The 9,678-nt window shown below is 37.4% G+C and overlaps 2 protein-coding genes across 2 annotated transcripts in view; one reads left to right on the forward strand and one right to left on the reverse strand.

Moving 5' to 3' along the window:
• The window catches only part of LOC109226667 (golgin subfamily A member 6-like protein 22), a 5,867-nt gene extending 2,924 nt beyond the window's left edge, over positions 1-2,943 (forward strand). The window contains exons 5-6 of the mRNA XM_019391492.1: positions 1,417-1,846; positions 2,462-2,943. Of these exons, the coding sequence (XP_019247037.1) occupies positions 1,417-1,846; positions 2,462-2,677 (646 nt within the window). The 3' untranslated portion in view covers positions 2,678-2,943. The remainder of the gene's footprint in view (positions 1-1,416; positions 1,847-2,461) is intronic.
• On the reverse strand, positions 3,734-7,081 carry LOC109226668 (multiple organellar RNA editing factor 8, chloroplastic/mitochondrial-like). The gene is made up of 4 exons (XM_019391493.1): positions 6,644-7,081; positions 5,534-5,631; positions 5,327-5,392; positions 3,734-4,678 (listed from the first exon to the last, which is right to left on the reverse strand). The coding sequence occupies exons 1-4, from the start codon at positions 7,015-7,017 to the stop codon at positions 3,918-3,920; spliced, it is 1,299 nt and encodes a 432-aa protein (XP_019247038.1). The 5' UTR covers positions 7,018-7,081; the 3' UTR covers positions 3,734-3,917.

A 9,678-nucleotide genomic window follows, 5' to 3' on the forward strand; every position in this document is an offset into this window, starting at 1 on the left:
CTTCCTCCTTTTGTCTTGGGTGGAATTTCCTACCAGATGCCCATCAAAAGTGTTGGGGATAAAATTAAATTATTTGATTTCACCATTTGCGTATAAAGTTTCAACGGTGTCCACAAATCTAAATTCTGATAGGTAATCTATGCATTGTGTACAAATTGGAATGGTCGCTGGTGAAATCTCAGCTAAGACCCCTTGAAAATTAAGTTCAAGACTCAACGATTCAAGTTGATGTAGATGGACAAATTGAAAACTTTCTCCTCCATTGACTCTTAACTTTCTAGCATTCCGAATCCCTGAAATAACCTCCTTTGTGCAACATCACAGAGACAAGCTAGAGATAGTGTGTAGATTTGAGAAAACCAAACACTTCTCTTCTTCAACAGATACAATTGGAGGATTTGGGAAATGAAATGAACTCAGTTAGATATGCCTTAATTGCATTATATGAGAAGGAAAAAGAAATTACTTATATCCTTGGCAGATGAACGAAATTTGATTTAGAAATAAGAGAGAGAAAAAACACTGAAGAAAAGGAAAAAAAAATTAAGGAAAGGAATGGAGGTGGGTGAACGGAGAAGAAGGAGAGGTCTCTCTCTCTCTCTCTCTCTCTCTCTCTCTCTCTCTCTCTCTCTTTATAAGTTCAAGCTGAAGATACTACTGCATACCCTTGGCAAAGAAAGATAACATTGAGAGCACTATATTGAGCAAATATATTTTGCTTAAAGTTCCAACCGATCACTCCTTGTTCTTCTTGCTTCTGCATGTGCTTCCGACCAGCCACAGTTATTTTCATTGCTAATGATACATCTATTCAAACAATTTCAGCTGGCTTACCAGAGCTTTGTAACCTCCTCTTGTGTCATTTCTGACCAGATATGATAGACACAGACTGCATCATAGGTTTTCCCCTTTTTCCTGATAAATAGACTCTGCGGTAGTTTTTCAGAGGCTCTCTACGCATCACACAGCTGCAGCATCTGCTGCAATTCGTCATTGCAGCAGGGGCAAACGAAGAAAAGGTGATATATAGTCTGTGTTATAACCACAAAAAGTACGATCAGTACGCTTAGCTACTCCCACGTCATACTCCCACGTCTGCTCCATTTTTAAATTTCTTTTAGGCGCTTTTACCAATAAAAAAAGTATTTTAGGCACTTTTGACTCCCTGGTTTGAAATTTTAGAAGTTCTCAGTAGAGGGTCTCTTCCTGAGCCATACTAGCGTGCAGTGTCATGGTCTTCTTTGTGAAAGTTACTAGTATTGCCAGAAATCATTCTCTTTACTCTAATATTGAATGATAGGAATTGTTTGACATCACTATAACTGCAGCATGAATAATATTTCACCACAAAGGATAACTTGCAAATTAAACTTTTTTACCTTAAATCTGGAAGTCAATAATAACTCTCTTTTGCAGCAATCAGACCAAGATAAGAATACGCACATCTCTGAGAAAACTGTGGGGGGAACGCTTAAAATGGAAAAGGTCAAGGGAGAAATTCTTTCAGTCATGGGCTCAAAGCATTGCAAATGCTGCTAAGGCAGGTGGGAGTGACCAAGAAGAACTAGAATGGGACAGCTATGACACGATTAAAAGAGAGATAGCTCTCGAACAGCTTCAGTCAGCTGCAGAAAAGGCTAAGGCAAAAGAAATGGCACGCATACGAGCTGAGAGAGCAGCACAGAGAAAGGCAGAAAAGATGCAGAGACTAGCTCAAAGGAGAAAAGAACGAGAAGAAAAACAAAAAGTTGAAGGAAAAATAAAGAGACCGAGGAGACTGTCAAAGCAAGAGAAAGAAGAGCTAGCTGTTGCTGAAGAATTGAAACTCAAGGCTAAATTAGTGAAGGTCAAAACTCAACAAAACCTTGCTTGAACATTGATATTAAAATATGCTTGAATATGGTTTACTCACGTAAATCAATTTTTGCCAACTTTCATTATACAGATCATTTAACTGGGCCTAATCATGGAGATAACTACGGGTGGACCCGAGTGGTCTAGGAGTGCCATGGCTTCTCCCAAACTTTTGACAAATTAATATTTCATATCCTATGTATAAGGAAAATTTTGAAAAAACCTTCTATTTTGTTTGCTGGCCACTCCAAATTAATTGCTATTGCTTTGCCTATTCCAAGAAATTACCATGTCTGCTAAAATAAAGTCACAGATTATATTCTCTCAAACATCAAAGTTTGAACTTTTTGCTGAACTTTTTATCATGCACTATTCCCTTCTGGGAAAGGAAACACAATTGCTCCACAAGTTAGCACTGAAATAGTATATAATCTGAAACGAATTCCATTCCACTGTGAGTGCGTCTAAAAAGTTGCCATTTTGGTGCATTATTTGTGCTTCATAACTGATGTCATATCCTGTATGTTCATAGCTTCTTCTGCAGCTAAAAAGTTGGCACGTTGGTGCGTTATTTGTGTTTAACTGACCATTTCCTATATGTTCGCAGATTCAGAAGAAGAAGTCCACACCCAGTCAGGTTTGCAGAGAACATCGACGAGCTTGGGAAAGACTTGATGTACGGTTCTTAAAGAGAGCACACGTACAAAATACAGTTTCACTTGCAGATCAGATTCGTGTTGCCAAAAAGAGAACAGAGGTTGTGAATGGAAAAGCCTTTAGTATTACATCCTCTGGATCCGTTGAAATATCAGCAGAGGCCTAATTCTGCAGTTTACCAGCGGATTCAGAATGAACCAAAAAATCTAGTTTCTCAATTCATTCACAAATGTAGTGTTTTACTACATTTTTTCAGGAAAACTAAATATTTTGTAGCTTGTGGACCTCCTTTTCTGTAAACATAAAACTCAGGAGTGACTACTGATTGTAATATGAACAACTGAATAGGAAAGAAGGTAATCATTGCTTTTCACTTATGTTGCAGATATGCCTCATCCGTTGATGCTTTCAGCTACAACGGATTTGTTCCGAGATTTGTGACCCTTTGTCTATGTTTGGAAAGATTAGTTATACTTAATTTTCTTTTTCTCATCCTATCTTTACATCCCTTGGTTTTACATTACTGTTTCAATAATCAATATACGACCTTATAGCGACTATCCCACATCGCTTGGAGAGAACGCTCACGTCAGAATCTGCGGTTTCAGGTCGAAAAAAGGGAAAAGAGAAAAATGTGAAGGCATAGAGTTGTCCATCTCTGTGACCTTCAAGTTCCGTAAAATTGGATTGAAACTCAGCTATACATCTCCTGATGGATTTGTTTGAGTTGAAATTAGTTTATCCCCTAGTGTTACATTTTCAGTAGTCTTCTGTCGTGCCTGCTCAAAGTTCAAGTAAGAAATGATAGTGATCTTCGAGAAATTGTTTGCCTGGCTATGTTAGTATCACTTCCTAAATAGAGAATATTTTGCAAAGGACCATTGTTTATTGTGACTGTTGAAAACCTCATATTTCCACGGCTGTGAATCTATATTTGGAGCTTTAAAAGGAAATCGGAACCTAATCTTATGCTCTATTAACAAATACTAGCTTCTTGAACGAGCAACTATTGTTGCCTATAGACTATAGTGTTAACCACTATTCTTAATCTTGAATAGTACACTTCTATTGAGCAGAAATCGCCTATACCTAGATGAGTCATTGTAACATTGTTATTAGAAACTTTACATTGACAGAGCACATTCTATTTGCAAATAAGCCTTGAGAAATAAAAGGATTGTATAGCATGGAGGCCCTGGCAGGCTGAAAAGGCAATCCACAGTAAAGCAAATAGAGCAATTCTAATAAGGTGATGGCACTTAAATAAAATATGAATTATTTTTGGTACAGCACTCAGATATGTAATCATTTGATGAAATCGTGCAACCGAACATAAGATGGTACATTACTTCGCAAAATAAAAAAAACCTAGCATTAAGAACTTCATACTTATTATCTACATCTGCTTATCGGTAATTAGGAGGGGGCATATCTCTTCCAGGCATGTTTTGATTCTGATAAGGGTTTCCATCAGATGGATTAGGAGAGTAGCTCTGGTTTGGCCCTGGACCTGTTGGGTAAGGTGTGCCTCCACTGTTTGATCCGCTGTTGTATTGGAAATTGGGTGCACTGTTTGGCACTCCTCCATAGTTATGGGTAGGCCCTCCACCCATGTTTGGTGGTGGCATGTTTGGCTGCTGCATCCCACCCACATTGGGTGGCCTTCCCATGCCCGGCTGGTGCATCCCGCCTGGGTTGGGTGGCCCTCCCATGCCCTGCTGGTGCATTCCGCCCGGGTTGGGAGGACCTCCCATGCCCTGCTGGTGCATCCCGCCCGGGTTGGGAGGACCTCCCATGCCCTGCTGATGCATCCCGCCCATGTTGGGTGGACCTCCCATGCCCTGCTGTTGCATCCCGCCCATGTTGGGTGGACCTCCCATGCCCGGCTGGTGCATCCCGCCCATGTTAGGTTGCTGCATCCCGCCCATGTTGGGAGGCGGTGGATTCCTCATGTTGGGAGGGCCCCCCGGTGGCATGTTGGATCCAGGGTTCTGACTGTTTTGGTTAGTCTGCATGTCTCTTCTTCTCTCAAAGTTTCTGGATCTATCAAAATTACGAGGTCGGTCATTTCGCCTGTTTCTCTCATTAGCACGAGCATTGTTTCTCACCCACTCCTCATGGTACTTAGGGTCATAAGGTACAGCCTGCCCATTGATAAAAGGTTCCCCTGCAACACATTACAGTGGTCTAATATTAGCAAAAAGCACTGAAGTAGAATAGCTGGTACACATGACCTAGTTCGCAAGCAACAAGATAGACATGTAAAACAACAAACATCTGCAGCCACATGCAATAGTAATGCCTGTCGCTGGAGAAAAAGGGGGGCAATTCATTAAATTAATAGCTGAGGATCTCCAACTTTTCTCCAGCTTTTCTGTAAGATGTGAGAAAACATATACCAAGAAACATAACCTAGGTTTTGTTTTGCTTTTCATTTTGAAACAAATACTGCAAAACTTCTCCAAGTTTAATGGCCTGAATGTTATACACCCATGTGTCAATCACATCACAAATGAAATTAGTGAGTTGAATCAAACATCCATTCCTAACTTTTTAAATACATGATGTTTTTATCTCTTTTGTAAATGAAGCTAATTGGCAGAAGAATGAAATGAAAAAGGAAGCTCTCTAAAGCGTAGAAGCAACAGCATATTACTGTTCATCCACGTAACAGATACTACAAGTGAAAAATTGAAAACCTATCCTAATATCATACCAAGTGTGACAATCAAAGATAACATTCATGTAGACTGAAAATGCTAAACTAGCGATGACACAGAAAGATGATAGCATTGAAAAACATGGAACTGCCTACCTCCATAATCTTTGTTTCTAACATCCAGATAGGAATCAGGAAGCACCCAACGAACCCTGGGCAGCTCTGCACATGAATGGAAGGAGTAAGTGATTAGAACTTCCACATCTTTACCTTTCATACACCATCACAAAATACCAAAAAAGGTGTGCGTGTGTGTGTGTGTGAGAGAGAGAGAGAGAGGGAGCACATCAATAACTGCATTACCTTTTAGTTTGTAGGAAAGTTCTTCCGATACAAGGGCACCAAAAGCATAGTAATGCCTGGTTGAGACAGAATATATCTTCATCCTTGCTTCTTCCTCGCTGCAATTAATACAAAACCATCCATAGAAATAAACTAATCATTCTTTCCAGCTACTTAACATGCCAAACACTTCTCTATTACTATTAGAGAAAGACAACAACCGGTTCACACACAAGGCACACATTTCCAAATAGAAATATAACCGCAAGGAAGATCCCTTTTCCTCCTCCTATTCTATTTCTCATCAAGCTATTTATCACAATTGAGTTCAACTAAACTAGGTTGTTTTGGTGTATTAGGTATGGAGGAAATATTCACATGGAATAACCTTGTTGGATATAAGATAAGGTAACATGGATAGTCCCCGAAGGAGTAATGTATAGTATAAGGATAAAGTTGTGGTGTTCACTTTCGAGTACTAAAAGTTAACAATGATGTCCAAGTGTTGATTGAAACAAAGAGATATTGCGTAGAATTTGGGATATCCTAAAAGGAAAATGACTATCACAGAAGTTATTCCCTCCGTTTGTAGGAAAAGTCATATTTTTAGAAAGCATTATCCGCTAAGCAAATGACATGGAGTAGAATTTGTGACACTTCTGAAGACATATTCTGTAAGTTAATTTCCTTGTTCCGGTAGAAAATGCATTATTTCAGAAAGAATTATTAGGATGAGGGCATGTCTGCTTGGGCATCACGCATTCATTTTATATATTAATGATATCTGGTTCTTCTACTTCATATTAAATTTAACAAGACTATTCTCCTCTCTTTATTATATTATTCCTTAAGCCCATATGTTTGATTCTATAGAATCTGACCCATGTTATCATTGAACTAAAGGTACCACATAACGAAATTGGGCTGGTTTAGCAACTACACTAACAAGTAAGCCTAACAGCACATAATATAACAAGTAAGAAACTGACAGAAGCTAAAATAATACTCCCAACAATTATAATCAGGAAAAGTTCTTTTAAACCATATTTGCTGCAAAGTGTAACTCTTCACTCACAATAAATTGTTGGTTTATAAAAAAGGGAAAAGAAACTAAAGCAGACTAAGTCAAACCTTCCAACAATAGTCGCAAGAGTTTTGATGTAACTATCAATAATCTCATCCCTAGTGGGGTCACCTTCAGGCTTCTCCATCACAACAAGCCAGTGTTCAAAATCACAACCGTCAAGCAAAATCGTCTCCTTTGGGGGTCGATTCGACCAGTTAGGGTTCGGGTCATTGAGCGACGATGAGGTCTGCCGAGTGGCAAACCCTCGAACAGCAAAAGGCGTCGGCGGCGGAGAGGCGTTTTTTAGATTGGCGGCGACGGCGATAAGGGGTCGCAGACGGAGGAGAGAGAAAGAAGATAACGAGCTCGGCGGTGCAATAGAGGTGTATGAGCGAGTGAAGGCAGTGAGTAGAGAACGAGTCAGATAGCGAGTCGCCATTTTTTTGATACTAAACCCTAGCTCTGTGAAGAGGAGGAAGGACTGATGAGTTTGGGAGGGTTTATCGGGTTTTAATAGAAAGTGCGAACGAAAATGACGTGAAAATACCGCCTCTCAAATTGTTCCCTAAAGTTTGATTTGGTCCCTAATGTTTCAAAATGTGTGAAGTGCATCCTCGAACTTTTGATGAGAAAGTGGATCCTCACTTATCAACTCTTTTGAGCGAAGTACAGCAATAGCAACTTTTAAGCCTGCTATTTAAAATATATTCAAAATTTATAATTTATTTAAATATTAGTCAATTCACCAAAACTTCAGTACTAAGTATCCTGAATTTTGGAACTACTAATTTGAAATTCAGGACTAAGTGTCCTGAATTTGTGAACTACTAATTTAAAATTTAAGACATAAGATTCGAACTTCTGGATACAATTTTTGAACGCTAGGACACAATGTCCTAAAATTTGAACTTTGAAGTTTAAACTCTAGGACGTCGTGTCCTGAAGTTTGAGCAAAATTGGCTAATCTTTAAATACATTATAAACTGTGGATATATTTTAATCAACATGCTTAAAAGTGGCTACCTGATGTCATTTCCACAACCCTTTTCTTTTGGAAATAGTACCTATATTCCAGTCTCACAACATTGGTAGAAATGATATCGGGTGGCCACTTTAAAGGTCTGCTATTTAGGAATTAGCCAATATGTACTGAATTTTATTTTTTTAATTCAATTTTTTAGGACAGAAATGTCCTGATTTTTTCTGAAATTAAAATTTTTAGTTTAAATTTTTAGGATGAAATAAGTATTGACTAATTACTAAATAGCATATCTAAGAATGATTGCTTGTGCACTTCCCCACATACTTTGTATTTTTGTTCCTTCTTCTTTTTTGTTTGATAATATGTAATTCATTGATAATTAACACCGCCAAAGGGTACATTAGATATTATCCAAAAATAATCACAGCAAGTAGTGAAATCCAGAATCAGCTTAACTATAAAATGGCATAGCCTTCATAAAATCGTCAATATCCTAATTCAATGTAGGGCTGGATAGTGATTCAAACATGCTCAGGATACGGTTAAAAGAAAGAGAAACTCTCAGAAACAGCTATGTTTTAGTGATTATTAGTTAATTGTAGCTACCATTTATTATATTACTTCCTATAGCTATGTTTTTAAATTTTTAGAGTGTATTTGATGTATTTAAGCTACTGTATTCATGAATACAGTAGCATTTCTAGGCGTGAAACAGGGGATTACAGCTAGACAGATTTTTGTATTCGAGTCTATTCGACTGTATTCATGGCGTGAAACATGGGATTATAGTTGAACAGATTATTATATTCGACTGTATTCACGGTGTGAAACAGGGATTACACTGTTTTTAAACGGAAAGTGAATCAATTAACATAATAGACTCCTAATATAACACAACAAACTCAATTATAACACACAAATTTTGTATTTCCATTTATAAAAAAGATTCTCAACCGAAAAATACCCAAAAACATAGCAATCTTCAGAGAAATTATATACTACATCTGAATACATAAATTATATTAATTAAAAAAAACATATGAATACATTCATGGAATATAGCGAGACAGTGAATACAATGAAATACATGGAATACAGCGAGATATATTGAAATACAATGAAAAAAGAAGACAATGAATACAATGAAATACATAGAATACAGCGAGATACATTGAAATACAACGAAAAAAAAGGTAACAGACTCTTCAAATTGCTCAGCCCCAAACTCCGTCGCTTTGTTCAAGGTAAAAATTCCTAATTAGAACGATATTCATCTGCATAAAGGCAAAGAAGGTCGTCCACAGGAGGCAACTCTTTAAAAAACTTGTCAAAATCGTTGAATGACATCCTCCGCCCTAAACTTGGACTTGGTTTGCAGCGCAATGAACTCGGTCTCATAAATTAATGCTCTACTACTTTGATCATCCCAATTAGTGTAGATTGGGGGAAAACGGGAAATAGCAGTGAACATTTTGGTGCTTTTTCGATTTCTTCCATGGCGGATTCTGTTTCAATCTTCTGCTGTGTGAGAACTGGCGTTGAGAGAGAGAGGGGGTGGAGAAAAATCTGAAAGAATGAGAGAGAAAAATAATACAAAGCGTATTTTATGACTTAAGGGTAGGAGGTGATCATAAATAGATATTTGGCTATAAAAATCAAAAGGTAGCTATGGAATATAATTTTTTAAAAGACTATTTATTTAAAATAAATAAGGCATCAACCTTTGTTATAGGAGGTAAAAATTTCTTAAAAAAATGTACGTGCTAGTCACTTTTCGGGTAGATTTTGAAACATAATTAGTGTTTTCAGCGTTCGTAGAAAAATACCACTTTTAGTATGAAACACCATGGCAGCGGCATACAATGTCGAACATAAACAAACAAAAAAATCCATTATATTGTCATCACTTTTGAAATTCATATAGTGTCATGAATCAAAGAGTGAAATTACATAACATAGTATTGGATTTCGTTCAGTATACTGTTATAGAGTTTTAACTTTTTAAGTTTGAAATCCATAACGCTGTCATATATTCCAAAAATTGATTATTCTTAATGACTTTTGGATTTGCGATTATTTTTCAATTATAAGTTCAGAAGTTATTTTTGAACTTTACCT

Source organism: Nicotiana attenuata, chromosome 6 (genome assembly GCF_001879085.1).
Source record: "Nicotiana attenuata strain UT chromosome 6, NIATTr2, whole genome shotgun sequence".
NCBI classification, from domain to species: Eukaryota; Viridiplantae; Streptophyta; class Magnoliopsida; order Solanales; family Solanaceae; genus Nicotiana; species Nicotiana attenuata.